The following is a 17767-nucleotide window of genomic DNA, read 5'->3' on the forward strand; positions in this document are numbered from 1 at the left end:
GTTTTGTTTCTATGACAACACTATTTCGAAACATGTCAACACTCGAACCGCGGTATGATTGACTGTGACAGCACCAGCGCCTTCCTGAAAAGTTCAGAGATTTTCAACTCGGAGTGCTCGGACAATTCAAAACGCTCAGCCTAAGCATCTTGTTACTGTTCATGAAATCTCTCAGTCCTGTTCATTAAGCCCTACGGATGTGCAAACTGCATGATTATCATCGTGAATCATCACGATTACGCTTCAGATTTGCTCGGAGAAAAATGAGCAATTTCTTGAACATGATTCAGCTACAGTTGTGGCATCACAAGCCCTGGCATGCGGTATGACGTTTCCAGACTTCTCCTGTTCTCATAACTCATAAGGAGACGCAGGTAGTGAAAACTTGATTATTCATAGCACTTGAGTAATCGGTCCGTGTTGTAATTGAGCGATCCTCCCTGAGTGTGTGCGCGCGTCAGTCTTTAGGAATGTGCAAATGGAGGGATTGTCTTTATATGACTCGCTCAAAATCTTAAGTAGCTGTGACGGCTGAGTTGCACTCACTCCAGGATGGGGGATCGGGGGCTCTGATGTATCACACGCACACCCATTTCCTGTCTTCTAGGGCAGCAGCACTTTTTTTCTTTTTTTTCCCCCCTGCCTCACACTATTGACCAGTCAGTGTGGTTTGGGTTGTGTTTTAACTCAAGATTAATTTGTCTTGAGGATATTCTACATTATTCTATCCACATTTTCTGGATATGAGCAATCACGCACTCTGATTGGCTACTCTACTACTAGGATATCAGCTCATAGACCATGAATTCTTCTTCTTCTTCTTCTTCTGGCTGCTCCCGATTAGGGGTCGCCACAGCAGATCTTTCGTCTCTATTTCAACTCTACAATTTCGTTCAATTCAGTTGCATTTTACCAGAGTTATGGCGCAGTTGCCAGCAGGGGATATTGTGCTCTCAGAGCACTCTTTTCTATCAAATTTGCAAAAAGTAAAAATGCTGTGTTTCTCAAGATCTAAGTGAATGTGGATAGAATAAAACAATTATTACATGTTACTATAGACCCCTTTCACATGACGTCACCGTGCCGCGAGATTTTGTTAGGGCGCCATATTGGAAGACCAAGTACATGCACTCACAATATAAAACAAAGTACGAGCGAGAGTAAAGTGACACGATGGCTGATAATTCTGGTTATGTGAGTCCATTACCAGCTGCAGAAAGGGCACGGTATGTGGAGAAACTGGCTGTGATTGATGGGTTTGACCCATATGATAAGACTCGGGGCAAGGGAGAATGGAAACATAAGGAGGACCTGACACCAATTCTGCCATCTGTTTGCTACCCAGACATTGTAAACTATTTGTTGTTTACACCCAGTGCCTACACTCAGTGTTCGAACTATGCCGATATTTTCGGAGGGTCCCTTTTTTTCCCTTGGGGGTGTGTGTGCTTGCGCTTGTCTCAGAGCGCGGATCTCCAAACACATGAGAAGCCTATCTTACGCACATATCACGCGGACTCCACACCTCCACACACGCATCGCGTCTGAAGTCATAACTCATCAGGGGAAATCGTGTCCGCATTGGCATGTTCAAAAAACAACCTCGCGTCAACAATGATACCACACGCAAGAAAAAAAAAAAAACAGTCAGGCTACTCAACAACCAACCTGGCAGCAGCGAGCAAGCCCCAAACCATCCTAAATTATTATTATTAAATTGTAGAAGTCTGGGAGGCAGGGTGGCACGGTGGTGTAGTGGTTAGCACTGTCGCCTCACAGCAAGAAGGTCCGGGTTCGAGCCCCGTGGCCGGCGAGGGCCTTTCTGTGCGGAGTTTGCATGTTCTCCCCGTGTCCGCGTGGGTTTCCTCCGGGTGCTCCGGTTTCCCCCACAGTCCAAAGACATGCAGGTTAGGTTAACTGGTGACTCTAAATTGAGCGTAGGTGTGAATGTGAGTGTGAATGGTTGTCTGTGTCTATGTGTCAGCCCTGTGATGACCTGGCGACTTGTCCAGGGTGTACCCCGCCTTTCGCCCGTAGTCAGCTGGGATAGGCTCCAGCTTGCCTGCGACCCTGTAGAACAGGATAAAGCGGCTACAGATAATGAGATGAGATGAGATGAAGTCTGGGAGGCTTGCTCCTCATACAGTTATCAACTTGAGGCCACTTTAGCATGTTTTAAATCTGAATTTCTTGCGTTTGCTTACCTCAAAGTGTCCGCAGATCATGCACAGACTTATCCATTATATCCACAGTTTTTTGCCAAGTCTCACACAGGTTTCTTTCAAGTCTACTGTTGGGCCAATAAATCATAAATAAAACAGCTCAGATTTGTTTGTTTAAGTCGTTTGCCACTCCACTTTATTCTCGTGGGTTCACATACCGCTGCCGTTATTTCCCCCTAATCACGAGTTTATTGGTCTTCCAAAATGGCGCAGGGTCTGTTTACTTCCGGTTTCGGGTGACGTCAGTGAAAGGGGTCTATAAATGTTTATTTGTTAAGCATTTATTCATGAAGTTGTAAAGCATGATGTCATTCATTAATAAACCAATACATTATTTTAAAATTGAAATGTATGAGAAGAGTAAACTTGCTGCACGTCAGGCTCCATCCCACGATCCTTTCATTGATTGATTGATTGTTTTCCTAGAACTGTGTTTTATTCTTTGCATACTGTAACCTTGAACTGAGTGAAAACGACATGCTACAGCATGTTTTTTGGATGGGATGTTTATATTCAACACCTCAGTTTGTGCTGAATTTGACGACATGGATCATTTGGATGCAGGTTTTCTTGTTTCATGGATGGAAAAAGTAATCTTGAAATGGTGCGACAAAGGCTTTCGTCACGAGAACTGATAGAACGCAGCCTGAAAAGGCCATAAAACCTTAACTGTCAGGTTTAAATCCGTTTACGCTCTTTTCAAGAAATGACCCAAGAGCCATTTAAACTGAGAAGCTGAATGGAGTATTATTAGTAGGTCACACAGAGACACTAACCAGAACCTGGCAGTTTTATTTTAACACCATGCTGCTTTTATGTTAATCTGAGGTGTGTTTTTCCTTTGTATTTTTCTGCATGGTGTAGATTTTTATATTGAATTTAGATTGACGGTCACACGAAGTCGTTATAAACACAGTTTTACTCGTCTCTTGATCATGATGGGAGCGATCTCTTCCAAGATGACCTGCCCCATCCACAGGTCACGAGGGCTCACTGAGGCTACATCCACACGACAACGGCAACGAGATTTTTTTTTAGCGGGTAAAAAAAATATCGCGTCCACATGGGCAACGGATCAGTAAAATATCAGGTCCATATGGCAACGCAACGCTTGCTGAAAACGATGCAATGCACATGCCACACCTCTACGTGCGCTGTAAGACGGTCCCATCGAAGACACCAGAACAATAGAAGAAGAAGGACGCATGCGCATAAACCCCTTCTTCTGTTGTTGTTACGAATGATGCGCGCGAGAGTGCTGCTTGTTCTAGTCATGTGGTCGTGACGTCATCTTAAACAAATCCGTTCTACTCATCCAGATGACTTCGCAACGGCGCAGGGGCTTCAAAGTTTGGGAGAATAGCAGGGTACAAATAATTTACAGCAGGGTGCAAAATGGTAAAATGTCTGCCAGTGGCAGACATAATGCACGCAAAGCGTGCAGGGATATATATATATATATATATATATATATGAGAGAGAGAGAGATGCAAGTACGAATTTTTCATGGGGCGGGATGGTTTGGAACAGGCCATCTAAAATTGGGATAACATTTACCCGGGACGGGTATTTGAGGCGGGTCGTCTAGCTTAAGCTTGATTAGCGTTGTTACGCACGCCAGTGTTTCCCACAGAAATTTTGGAGACTATGGGGGAGGCGCGGGGGTTGTTTAAAATTGAGTGATATGTTAAATATTAAGTTATTACTGAAAAACTATTGATTAAAAAAACAGACACTGAGAAATGGTCCTATAAACAACTTTACCAATATAAAAGATTACCAGGACTACAAAAATGCAGAAAAATAGGCTTTACTTATCCAAATGCACCTGTTGGTTCAAAAGTTAAAGTGCAGAGAACCTCACAGCACAACATGAAGTTACCTTAAAATATAATATAAATGCCTCAGCTTTCATGTAAGAAAAAACCTATTAATACTAGTACTGTGTGCAGGCAGTCTCTCCTGAAGACTAAATTAAACAATAATTATAAACTAATAAAATAAATGGCTCAGGCTTCATAGAAGAAAAAAAAAACAATTTGAACAGAATCTCACAGTATGATGCTGAAGCTGCCTAAACAATGGAAAATAAAATACCATTTTGCCAAAAACGTTGGCATCCATTAATTTCTTGTATTAAGTAAAAAAATATGTTGCCAGATACTGCTGACGTTTTACAGCCCAAAATATGTTCAAAACCCGCCAAAATGCACTTAAAACCGCCCAATTGGGCGGGAAACCACCCAATCTGGCAACACAGCTAATGGCTGCACTCATGTCGAGGATGTAAACAAAGTTGATGCGGCAACGGACATAGTGGATGTAATTTACGTTCACAACCTTTTTTGCCGTCAGAAATATTTAATATTAAATTTTGTGACTCGACTGACAATAGCCGGCGGCATAACAAGCCACAGACGGCGATTTGCCGCCGGTGACCGGCTACTTTTGAGACTGCTGCGGCGCCATTGCCAGATTTTTCCACTCTGGAAACCGTTCTCAAAAAATATCGTTTTGGGGCACCCAAAACGCCGGTGCCGTGTGGACGGCAGGCCGAAACGATAAAAAATTTTATCGGATTCACCTGAATGCGTTGCCATGTGGACAGGGCCTGAATGGCTTGAGGAGTGTAAAAATGGTGTAAATCATCTGCCATGGCCTTCAGTCAAAGGATACTAAAGTCATTAAACACTCGTTAGAGTAGGATTGGACTAGGTATTGAAAGTTTGGTATCTTTTCAACACTTCAGTATGATACAATACGTTCTTCTTCTTCTTTTGGCCGCTCCTGATTAGGGGTTGCCACAGCGGATCTTTCGTCTCCATTGCTCCCTGTCTTCCGCATCCTCCTCTACCACACCTGCCACTTTCATGTCCTCTCTCACCACATCCACCTCTTTGGCCTTCCTCGTTTTCGTGTGCCTGGCAGCTCCATCCTCAACATTCTCCTTCCAACATGCTCTGCGTCTCTTCTCAGGATGTGTCCGTACCATCTCAGTCTCATCTCTCTCTTAGCTTAATTCCCAAGCTCTCCACATGTGCTGTCCCTCTGATGTGCTCATTCCTTATCCTGTCCAACCTCCCATCGCAAACCTTAACATCCTCAACTCCGCCACCTCCAACTCCGCCTCCTGTCTCTTCGTTAAGGGTACGGTCTCCAATCCATACATCACAGCTGGTCTCACTACTGTCTTATACATCTTACTGTACCTTTCACTTTTGCTGGGACTTTCCAATCACAGATGACTCCTGAAATCCTTCTCCAACTGCTCCACCAACCATGGATGTGTTGTGATACAATACATTATAGAGACTAAACTTTCGTTCCAATACATAAGGACTCGGACTTGCCTGAATTTTCGACTGGCTTACTCCCGTCCTTGTCAAGGAATGACCCTCTGCTTCCGGCACGTGACTTTATGCGATTGGAGCAGAGGGTCAAAGGTCGTCGATAACCGGAACCCTCCCCCCGTCTTTGTTTAGAGTCGGTTGAAGGGCCCTGATGTAGATGGCTTCTTTTACTCCTCTAGCGAAGAAATCCAGTTCACTGTCTAGTATTCCCACTGCGTCAAGCGTGACTGTATGTCGAAATGGATGTGTTGTGATACCTTTGACATTGTCGAGCTGGGTCGTTTGTGTTCTGTTCTGAGAACCTGGTTTTCAATGGGCGTTCTGTTTCTCCTATGTAACTTTCTCTACACTGGCCTTTGGAAGTTTTTCCCTGGCAAGGAATCCGGTATACATTCCCACACTTTTCCTCCTTGGGAGTTCTATCGTTGGGGGCAACAAGAAGACTTCTAAGGGTGGCGGTGGGTTTTATTCAAGTTTTTATCCCATGGGATCTGAAGATGCTCTGATATAGGGAAGAACGATAAGGCCTCTGTTGTTCTGTCCTGGGTCTTTTTACGACTCTAAACAAAGACGGTTCCGGTTATCGACGACCTTTGACTCTCTGCTCCAATCGCATAAAGTCACGTGCCGGAAGCAGAGGGTCATTCCTCGACAAGGACTGGAGCAAGCCAGTCGAAAATTCAGATAAGTCCGAGTCCTTACGCGTTGGAACGAAAGTTTAGTCTCGATCATGTTGTTTACCAACACAGACGAGTCTACACACACGAATGGTTCAATACGGCATACGGCCTCAACTCTCATTCAGCAGGTTAGATCGCAAAACGTTTTTCTGTGCGTTTATGATGAACTACTTTTCCTTGTAAAGACTTGTAAAAGCTTGCCGCTGTATTCTTGTTTTCTGATGCACGATTCCACAACAAACTAATCGACATGATCTCACTCCACTTACTGTGCATTTCTTCGCCAGTTGATGAGTGCTATTTTTAGCTTCCTAATTGAGGGGAAAAAATGTCATATTGAATTGAGCTTCCTTGTAGAGTCAGTGCTATGGAGCTCTGAAGCTGTTCTGGCAGCTCGTAGTGGCTCAACACCTTCCTAAGAACCTTTTTATTTGAAATGGTCACACGTCTGTAGAGTGAATGAAAAACAGGTACCCTATGGGTATATGTGGCTACTGCTTATAAATAAAATTGTATTCTGATCCCATGTCCATACAGTAAATATAGCATATATCTCATCTCATTATCTCCAGCCGCTTTATCCTGTTCTACAGGGTCGCAGGCAAGCTGGAGCCTATCCCAGCTGACTACGGGCGAAAGGCGGGGTACACCCTGGACAAGTCGCCAGGTCATCACAGGGCTGACACATAGACACAGACAACCATTCACACTCACATTCACACCTACGCTCAATTCAGAGTCACCAGTTAACCTAACCTGCATGTCTTTGGACTGTGGGGGAAACCGGAGCACCCGGAGGAAACCCACGCGGACACGAGGAGAACATGCAAACTCCACACAGAAAGGCCCTCGCCGGCCACGGGGCTTGAACCCGGACCTTCTTGCTGTGAGGCGACAGCGCTAACCACTACACCACCGTGCCGCCGTGTGTGTGTTATTTACCGGCTGGGAGGTCCGTATGGTGAAATACTGTGACCGAGGTCTTGAAAGTACTGAGCGAGGGCCTCTGGGCCGAGGTCACGGTATTTCACCACACGGACCGACCTTAAGCTGGTAAATAATATATTTATTTTTTTCTTTACCAAATTCTAACAGAAAACGAGAGCGCCCGAAAGGGAAAACCGAGCCGCCATTTTGAATCCTCATTCACGGCTGTAATGCAAATCGCTTCCTCCTCGGTATACAGGTGCACTTCCATGGCAGGAAAAAAAAACTACATTTTGCCGCCTATGTAGTCCCCTATTTATACAAATAGGAGTCATTCAGGATTCAGCCATGTTTTTGCTCGGCGTTAGCAGGTTAGAGATTTTTATCTTTCTCCTGAAATGTTGTATTTTATTTCTTCTTCCTCAGGGTAGTAAAACTCACTTTTGCTGTGAACACTGTCGTTATCGCTATCCATGATGTAAAATTAATGCTATTTTGAATCCTCATTCACGGCTGTAATGCAAATTGCTTCCTCCTCGGTATACAAGTGCACTTCCATGGCAGGAAAAAAACTACATTTTGCCGCCTATGTAGTCCCCTATTTATACAAATAGGAGTCATTCAGGATTCAGCCATGTTTTTGCTCGGCGTTAACAAGTTACAGGTTTTTAGCTTTCTCCTGAAATGTTTTCTTTTATTTCTTTTTCCTCAGGGTAGTAAAACTCGCTTTCACTGTGAACACTGTCGTTATCGCTATCCATGATGTAAAATTAATGCCATTCTCCTGAGAAATGGTGACAAAAGTTTATAAGATTTTTGATAATCTTATAAATAAATCTTATAAAAAAAGATAAATGTTGACAAAAATTGTTACTATGTTTGTTGTTGTTGTGAACGAGCGAGTCGCCAGAGGTCTGTAACCGGGGTCCGTAACTGGGGTCCGTACCCTAGGATACGGACCCGCTCGCCAGCCAATCAGAGCGCAGGATTTGGACCTCAAAAAAAATAAATACATGTCATCAGTTATACTCGCCTCATGTCTTGCAAGCGTCACCAAGCTGTGAGCAGCATCAGGGCTTTTTTTTCCGTTTCCGGTTGAGAGAACACCGTGCGCATTCTGGCTGCCATTTCTCACCGGAGCTTTTTATTTTATTTTCTCTTTTGTTTTTCCTTTTTTGTGTGTGTGTAGTTTGATGTTCATGTTTTTGTTCGAGTGTTTTGTCCGCCGGTTGTGGTGTAGCTCCGGACCCAGTTTTGGGCGTCGGTTCCCTCCAGGCCTTGGTTCGCTGTGGGTGATGCCTGTGCTCCTAGCTATGGACTGCAGTGAGCTCGTTGCTCATTTTAACATCGTGGTTGTCCAGCGCTCTGTGTTTTAGTGCTTGGCGTGATGTTCGAGCAATGCTGTGCAGGCGGGTTTGGGACATACCAGCGCTCTGCGTGGCGGTGCATCTGTGCTCGCTTTGTGGATCTATGGCATGGTGTTCCGAGTGATGTTGCCCGGTGGCGTCGCGGCGGTGTGGGACATACTTTCGTGGCTGCTGCACCATTGAAATGACATCCTGACCTTTTATTTGGTGGACTTTTTTTTTTTTTTCCCAATAATTGTAAAGTGACCTTGGGTTTTGAGAAAAGCGCAATATAAATTGAACTTATTACTTATTATTTGTAGTATTTTGTTGAAAATACAGCGCTGTGAACTACACCTATTTTCAAAATAGTAAGAAAGCACTTGTTCATGAATTGTCTTAGAAGCATTATTTAGTACTAATGAGCACATTTTGTTTCACAAGTGTAGTGTAAAGACTCTAAAATAAAAAATTAAATAAAAAAATGAAAGCGAATAGCAGAAGTTTGATATCGGCTTCTCAATATATCTGCCAAAAAGCTAAAAAAATTTTACAAAACCTTTCATTTGTGCTTTCAGAAGGACCAAACTAAAGCTGTGATAATCAAAAGGTAAATTTTCTTAAAATAAACTCCGCTGACTTGTGATTGAATCAGTAGCCTTGGCGAACCACAAGGTGAATTTCATTTATCTTTTCATCTGGCGATTATCTTCCAATACTACGAAGTTATAACTAGGTTTCTCTTATTTGGTTTCTGGTTCTGATTGGTTCCGAAGTTTATCAAGAAGTAGAACGGGTACTTGAACTCGATCAGGATAAGTGCTGATTGGTTACGAAGTTTCGCTATTGTTACACTCATTCTTACAACACGATGACAGATGTTTTGCCACTCATTCTTGTGTACCTTTGATAACGCAAGACCAACTGTTCGTATCGCGAGATCACGATTTGCCGTTCTGGTGATTGTAATGCTTATGCGTATGCGCTAGGGCTGTAATGATATGCGTATCGAAATCGAAATCGCGATACGCAGAGCCACGATCCGTATCGCGATACAAGAAGGCAGAATCGCGGTACACCCTTTCAAACTTCTCCTCAGCCCAAAAACAGAGGTGCTTCCAAACTTCAATTTATGAATACTTTACTTTTTATTTAAATTACATTTTAAACTTACTTAAATTACTTTTATTTTTTATATCTATTAGTAAGGCGTTTTTTCGCCGACCTGCGACAATCTTCTGCGAGTCACGCAACGTCCACACTCGCCACTGGCAGAGCATTCATTTCTTTTAAGCGGTCGCCATTCTGGTTGCGACGCGGGGAGCGAATCTGTAAACAAGCAGCTCATTGGCTGGCTAGGTGTGCCACAAGCCAATCACAATCACTTGACCAGAAAGGCATGCAGTGTTGCCAGATTGGGCAGGTTTAGGTGCTTTTTGGCTGGTTTTGAACATATTTTGGGGTGGAAAACGTTAGCAATATCTGGCAACACTGAAGGCATGTCTGCTTGGGCGGAAGCCTTCTGCGGCAGTTACATTTTGACACGCGAGCAATGTTTCACCATAAAAATTCCGTAATTTCCATCTGTTTTCCGCGATCACAGAAAATCATTGGCCCTATGAGAGTGAGACAGTGAGAGAGCCACCCCCCAAAAAAAATCTTAACGGATTTACACGATTTGGAAAAATGACTTTTTCAGAACCGAAAAAAAACAGAGCTTCCGGCTCAACAGTATTATTTTGAGAAATAAAACAATCTTTGGATATACATTTGTTCATTTTTGCATACATATTACTCATTCTCTGCAGTGGTCTGAATTATTTGTTATTAAATAGTTAACGTAAGTAAGAATGTTAATAAGTCAAATTTACTACTTTTAAAAAAACATTTTAAATAAAATCGTGGGCGTATCGAATCGTGGGTCAAAAATCGTGATACGAATCGAATCGTGAGTTGGGTGTATTGTTACAGCCCTAGTATGCGCATGCGCAGTGCGCTATTGTTACACTCATTCTTACATTCTTACAACACGATGACCTAGTGCCTCGCTTCGCCTCTATGAGGCAGTAGCCACAAAAATGACTGATTGACGTACAAAAGTTTTTTTTTTTTTAACTTCATGCAGTCGTGTTCCAGCTCATGCCGCTGTAACATTTTCTCTCTCTGCAGTTTTTCTCAGGTGACAGATCTATAGCTTTGCTGTGAAGCTGTGTGCGAGTATCTGTCAAATTACTGATGGTGCTTAACAAGTACTGATCACACTGCTGCAGAACTGGTTCGGGTTTTTTCTTTTGTGTGTGTGTATGTGTGTGTGTGTGTGTGTTTTATTTTATGCCGAGGACTGTGTGATGCTCCGACAGCTAGTCCAGCGTTTCCCCTACCATTATACTGGGGGGGGGGGGGGGGGGGGGCTGAAAGTCTCACACACACACACACACACACACACACACACACACACACACACACACACACATATATTTTAAGGTCCGAGAAAAACACAGGAGTGCAGTTCTGTTGTAAAATTTGTTCTAATTATTGTTTTAAAATAAATATGAAGACTTAAATATAACTCCTTGAACTGTTTGTTTTGGTCACAGGGAGGGGTCCTGCAGGTGACCGTCCTCATCCATCATCCACACACACACACACGCACACACGCGCGCACAAAACCACTAAACTTCATGGAAACACGGTAGTCTATGCAGTCGGTTATGTGAAGTGAAATACGGAGGGGTTGTTTTGTCATGACTCACTGGTGTTTAAAGGATTTTACAGCTTGACTGCAAGGTATCGCATGTACATTAACTGTAGATTTCCAAGTCTAATTGATGCTCACACGTGGTATTGCACGATACTAGGTGACGTAAGCCGGGTGTGATTAGGTTGTCACAGAACTGAACAGGCGACACACACTGGCAGCGATCTGAACGTCTTTCACTATTAATGATGCCAGTCAAAGCAAAGCGGACGGCAAGCTGTGCTCTGTGAAAGTATCAAGAGGAACATCATCTCGCGATCAGATAAAACATCAGCTTGGTGCCTGTAGAAGTGATGTGCTTGGAACTTGCAGAGCTCAAGTTAACGAAACTTCAAACGAGTCGTTAAAGCAGATATGCAGAGCCTTTATTTTTAAATAAATTTCTGAGTGGATAGTATCTCCATCCTTGACTCTTGAATGCTGCATAAATGGGAATAAAAAATATATTTTTCAGAGTTAAAATCGACCGCAAAGTTGGCATTCGAGCTGCCCCGCTGAGCCAGCCAGCCCCGAGTGCGTGATGTCACAGCGGGAATCGGTTTTAAGGCCGAGGCCTTTGACAGCTAGAGACCAAAGTCATATCAATAAAAATTGATGGTGAAAGTAAGAAATCCCGTTACCAACTTGCTCAACTAAGACTGATTTGACTTCATTGATTGCGGGTTGACTCTCATTAAAACAGGATAGGTGCTATAACTTATGCAGCATACATGTACATGCATGCATTTTCACTGATAAAACGTAAAAGGCTAATTAAATAATCAGATGAACTGAGACAATCACATTCTGAAGCAAATTAAATAATCTTATACCGCTAACTTAAACACACAATACAAGTTACATGTATTAATCTAAATGCAGGTAAACAACGTGTTGTTTTTTTATCCAAATGAGAGTCGGAGCTTACCCGTCTGTGTTCTCGCTTCTTGTGGCCAATTGTTTTGAAACAATCTGACTTTCAGTTGTTCGTTCAGTTCTCCATTCATTCGCTTTTTCCATGTAAGGGCGAAATAGCAGCGATATCCAGTTTAGAAATCAGATGGATGCTCCACGCATTCTCCATACTGTGTACTCCGCCATTACTGCTCAGTTCAGGCAATTACTAAAACCCGGGACGGAACAGGACGTCACCGGTTTTAGCAACAACTGCGGTGAGGTCACTGCCCGAGCGATATGTCCCGTCCTGTTCCATCCCGGGTTTTACCAACAACCCTCAACTCACTCCGGGAGGACTGGTGCAACTGAACTCCCTTTCCTTTTAAAAAATTTAATAAATACTTTCCTTTTCTTGATACTGCATCCTCTTTTTCAATACGGGCTTATAGCCAACGCTCCTCAACAGATCAGAGGTCTTGTACGAGTCTTCAGTAAAATGTGCAGAGCAGAGGAGAGACCACTCCGTAGGCGCCCAGCGTGCCCGTGAACTTCTCGCAAAACGCATCCAAATCTTTGCAGTTTGAACATTCTTGGGCCATGAATGCAACGTAAATCCACCTTCTGTCATGTTGCTGTACCCGCCAGCAACACATCTATGTAGCATGGCGATAAATTAGCTCAAAATGGAGGATCGGAGTTGCAGTCGGCTCTGTGGTTTAGTATAGCGGAAATGGCGATGAGACCGATAGACTTCCTGCTGTGACGTTACGGACGTCAAGGTCATTCACTCAGAGCGCTACCTACCGTATATAAATCACTTTAATCGTAAAAATGACTATATTAGATTTATTGTTAACGCTTAAAACTATTCCTGTGCCATTCTTGAGGTCTCAAAGCATTTATAAACAAAAATTGAGGCCATGGCTCTGCGTCTGTGCTTTAAATGCTAGCGGCACATCAACATGACCGGAACAAAAGCAAATGCTCCATGCTGCTCCTGATGTACACTACCGTTCAAAAGTTTGGGGTCACCCAGACAATTTTGTGTTTTCCATGAAAAGTCACACTTTTATTTACCACCATAAGTTGTAAAATGAATAGAAAATATAGTCAAGACATTTTTCTGGCCATTTTGAGCATTTAATCGACCCCACAAATGTGATGCTCCAGAAACTCAATCTGCTCAAAGGAAGGTCAGTTTTATAGACCCCTTTCACATGACGTCACCGCGCTGCGAGATTTTGTTAGGCGCCATATTGGAAGACCAAGTACATGCACTCACAATATAAAACAAAGTACGAGCGAGAGTAAAGTGACACGATGGCTGATAATTCTGGTTATGTGAGTCCATTACCAGCTGCAGAAAGGGCACGGTATGTGGAGAAACTGGCTGTGATTGATGGGTTTGACCCATATGATAAGACTCGGGGCAAGGGAGAATGGAAACATAAGGAGGACCGGACACCAATTCTGCCATCTGTTTGCTACCCAGACATTGTAAACTATTTGTTGTTTACACCCAGTGCCTACACTCAGTGTTCGAACTATGCCGATATTTTCGGGGGGTCCCTTTTTTTCCCTTGGGGGGGGGCTTGCGCTTGTCTCAGAGCGCGGATCTCCAAACACATGAGAAGCCTATCTTACGCACATATCACGCGGACTCCACACCTCCACACACGCATCGCGTCTGAAGTCATAACTCATCAGGGGAAATCGTGTCCGCATTGGCATGTTCAAAAAACAACCTCGCGTCAACAATGATACCACACGCAAGAAAAAAAAAAAACAGTCAGGCTAACTATCCTTCTACAGGGTCGCAGGCAAGCTGGAGCCTATCCCAGCTGACTATGGGCGAAAGGCGGGGTACACCCTGGACAAGTCGCCAGGTCATCACAGGGCTGACACATAGACACAGACAACCATTCACACTCACATTCACACCTACGGTCAATTTAGAGTCACCAGTTAACCTAACCTGCATGTCTTTGGACTGTGGGGGAAACCGGAGCACCCGGAGGAAACCCACGCGGACACGGGGAGAACATGCAAACTCCACACAGAAAGGCCCTCGCCGGCCCCGTGGCTCGAACCCGGACCTTCTTGCTGTGAGGCGACAGCGCTAACCACTACACCACCGTGCCGCCCGTACTCATACATACTGGAAAAAAAGCTATCGATGCGTCCCTGTTTATTTTTGGCATCACATTTCATTACAGGCATTTAGCAGACGCTCTTATCCAGAGCGACGTGCAAAAGTCAGGTATAAGAAGTGCTGCGCTTCTCGACAAGAAAGTTCTATTACCAAATGAACAAGTGACAGAATAACACCTAGTGTAATATTCTGTTGAAGTAACAATCGGCAAACAGCCAAAAAAACAAGCCAACCATACAAATGAGCTGACAAAGTACAAATAAATAGAGCAAAATAAAAACCTCAACGACTAACACCAAATCATCATGATCAGGAGTTACGGATGGCCGTGATCTTTTCTTCAAAGAAGACTGCAAAGTCCTCTGCAGTGACGGAGGACTGAGGTGCAGCTGAGGAGAGAAGGGAAAACAGAGCAGTTGACGAGGTTTAGCCTAGAGATGGAGTTATGAAGTTTGGAATGATGAAATTTAATCTTGGCTGATGTGAGTGAAGCTGTGAATTCTGCCAGGAGGGTCTCGTCATGAGACAGGTTGGCTGGAGTGCTGGATTTTTCTCCACTTCCTCTCCGCTGGAGCGAAGTGTTTCGGACATCCAGGGACGAGGAGAAGGAGGAGATGATCGCATGTGTGAAAATGTAATTCTGTGAGCGAATCTCCAGCCGGGCGGCACGGTGGTGTAGTGGTTAGCGCTGTCGCCTCACAGCAAGAAGGTCCGGGTTCGAGCCCCGTGGCCGGCGAGGGCCTTTCTGTGCGGAGTTTGCATGTTCTCCCCGTGTCCGCGTGGGTTTCCTCCGGGTGCTCCGGTTTCCCCCACAGTCCAAAGACATGCAGGTTAGGTTAACTGGTGACTCTAAATTGAGCGTAGGTGTGAATGTGAGTGTGAATGGTTGTCTGTGTCTATGTGTCAGCCCTGTGATGACCTGGCGACTTGTCCAGGGTGTACCCCGCCTTTCGCCCGTAGTCAGCTGGGATAGGCTCCAGCTTGCCTGCGACCCTGTAGAAGGATAAAGCGGCTACAGATAATGAGATGAGATGAGATGAGAAATCTCCAGCCGAGATGATGCCGTCGTCTAATTTGTGCTGCTTGTCTAAGAGAAATAAGCATTAATGGTGCAGTGAAATATTTGTGCTGCCCCCAAGATAAGAATGATGCTTTGTAATTTTGAAACATCCTTTAAAGCATATGCAAGGCGTAGAAGTGTTTCCATCCTGCTGGCATTATGTAGCTTCCAGAAAGCCTTGAGCAGCAGTTGGTGTGCGTCCTGAATCGAACCTCCTCTTTTCCAGAATGCTGATCCAGGCTCAACTCGCGTCAACACATACAGCTCGTTTCATTAGTATGTAAAATGCAAAACCTGATCCTGGATTAGCACGCTGGCTGTGAAAGACATGCACTAATCACATGACTGGAGATGTGTGGTATCTCGAGGAGGGAGTATCATGGCTGTGAGGGCAGCTGTGAACGTCTCATTAGGCTTCTCTCGGCTGATTCCTGAGCGTTCTAATTTTCACCTTGTCAAACACTAGCATACTGAAGAACATGCTTCACGGGGTCGGCAGGAATTGAAGCAACACCGAAAACATGGATTTGGAACGAATCCATGTGACTCAAATGTGTCTTTTTTTATTTTTTCCCAAAGCACTGACCTGATTAGTCCCTGAGTGGGGCTGTGCAATTGACCAAAGCTGTGTGTTAAAATTGATAAAGCGTGATTGGGTTCAGTAATGAGGTCACTAATTAAATCAATATTTTTCTCTCTCTCTCTCTCTCTTTTCAGGAGATAAAGATGGCAGTAAGGTGACAACAGTCGGCGCGACCCCTGGTCAAGGTCCCGATCGGCCTCAGGAGGTCAGCTACACGGACACGAAGGTCATCGGAAACGGCTCGTTCGGGGTGGTTTACCAGGCCAAGCTGTGCGACACTGGAGAATTGGTGGCCATCAAGAAAGTCCTGCAAGACAAGCGGTTTAAAGTAAGGATGGAGTCGGGTCTGTTTTTGGTGTGGAAGTAGATCAGGATGAGACACCAAAATTCTTGTCCTGATTTATCCTAAACTGCGTCCTCATCACTTTAAAGTGCATATCGCGGGTAAATTCAGGAGCAAGATCAGTGTAATTCTCCTATTTTATATTAAACTTTGGTCAAATATCTGTAACATTCTGCATTCTCTGCAATTTTTTTTAATCTTGCGCAATACCAGAAAAATTCAGTTGAAATCGAGCCGTTTGAGGTGAATTGGTCCGCCTCTGAAAAAACTTGGCATTTGGATTTCCCGGCAAACATTTATTTTGGTGACGTCGCGTGCGGGACGCCTCCCTCTGAATCCTACATCAGCGCTGGTTTGTTTATGAGAAAACGACCTGGTGGTTTTCTGCAAATTTCTTCAACATTATCGCGTAATTATTAAAATGGTTAACAGATGTATCGTAGGAGGGTGTAGCAACACCAATCTTGATGGGATTAGTACTCATCGTTTCCCAAAAGACCGGACAATGAGAGAGAAATGGGAGCGCTTCGTGCGAGGCACCCGGAAACCGAGCCGAGAAAAAGACCAAGAAAATCAGCAATTCACAAGTTGACTGTTGCCAGGGTAAGAAATAATTCTGACATCTCATTATATTCTTCATCCAAATGTGAAGTAACATTGCGCTCAGGTGACAATTCCATATTTCAATGCAAAATCGCTAGCTGATAAACCTGGTCTACACAGGCTGTGCACTGAAACCGTGCAAAGCTCTCGCAGCCTGCTGGCGCTTCCGCAGGTAACGTCACGAATCTGGCTCCAGACTCCCTTGGGATTTTTCCAGACTCGTTTTGTTATTTTATTTTTTTCTGCTGTAGACAGATGGCCTTGTGCAAAATTACCCTTCTGGATGAGTGTGTAAAGGGACGTACTTTCATATAAAAAAAAAAACTGAATTGGTCCAGAATATGCACTTTAAGAATACAAAAAGAAAAATGTAGTGCAAAGTCTGTCATGAAGACTTTAACATGGTGGAAAACCTACTGATTGTTATAAAGCGCAGACAGTGGGGACTCCTGACAGAAAGCGTCACCGTATCAAGGATTACCGTATTTTCTGGACTATAAGCCGCTACTTTTTTCCTAGGTTTTGAACCATGCGGCTTATACAGAGGTGTGGCTATTCTGTGGATTTTTCTTCCACCGCTAGGGGCGCTCTAACCGGAAGTAGAATCAAAAATAAGATAGACGAAAACTCAATGCAAAGAAGAATTAGCAGATCTTTAGCAGATAGAACACGCACGACAAATTACTAACTGGTAATTATTTTCAAATCCAGCGAAGATGATTAAAGTGACTTGTGGTTTCAAACACAGGAGAAATGAAGGTAAATAAATACCGGTTATTTTCTCTTGGTTCTGTTCCGTTTTAATCAGCAAAGTTGCTGCCGTGTTAAAAGGCACTGTTCGGAAAGAATCTGTTCAGGGACATACAT

General features: G+C 43.9%; 1 protein-coding gene across 3 annotated transcripts in view; it reads left to right on the plus strand.

Annotated features, from left to right (window-relative positions):
- gsk3bb (glycogen synthase kinase 3 beta, genome duplicate b) overlaps window positions 1–17767 on the plus strand; it is a 112204-nt gene that overhangs the window by 52811 nt on the left and 41626 nt on the right. For all 3 annotated transcript variants that reach the window (XM_060898791.1, XM_060898792.1, XM_060898793.1), the window contains exon 2: window positions 16089–16282. In XM_060898791.1, coding sequence (XP_060754774.1) covers window positions 16089–16282 — 194 coding nt within the window. The remainder of the gene's footprint in view (window positions 1–16088; window positions 16283–17767) is intronic.

The sequence above is a fragment of the Neoarius graeffei genome, chromosome 18 (assembly GCF_027579695.1).
Source record: "Neoarius graeffei isolate fNeoGra1 chromosome 18, fNeoGra1.pri, whole genome shotgun sequence".
NCBI classification, from domain to species: domain Eukaryota; kingdom Metazoa; phylum Chordata; class Actinopteri; order Siluriformes; family Ariidae; genus Neoarius; species Neoarius graeffei.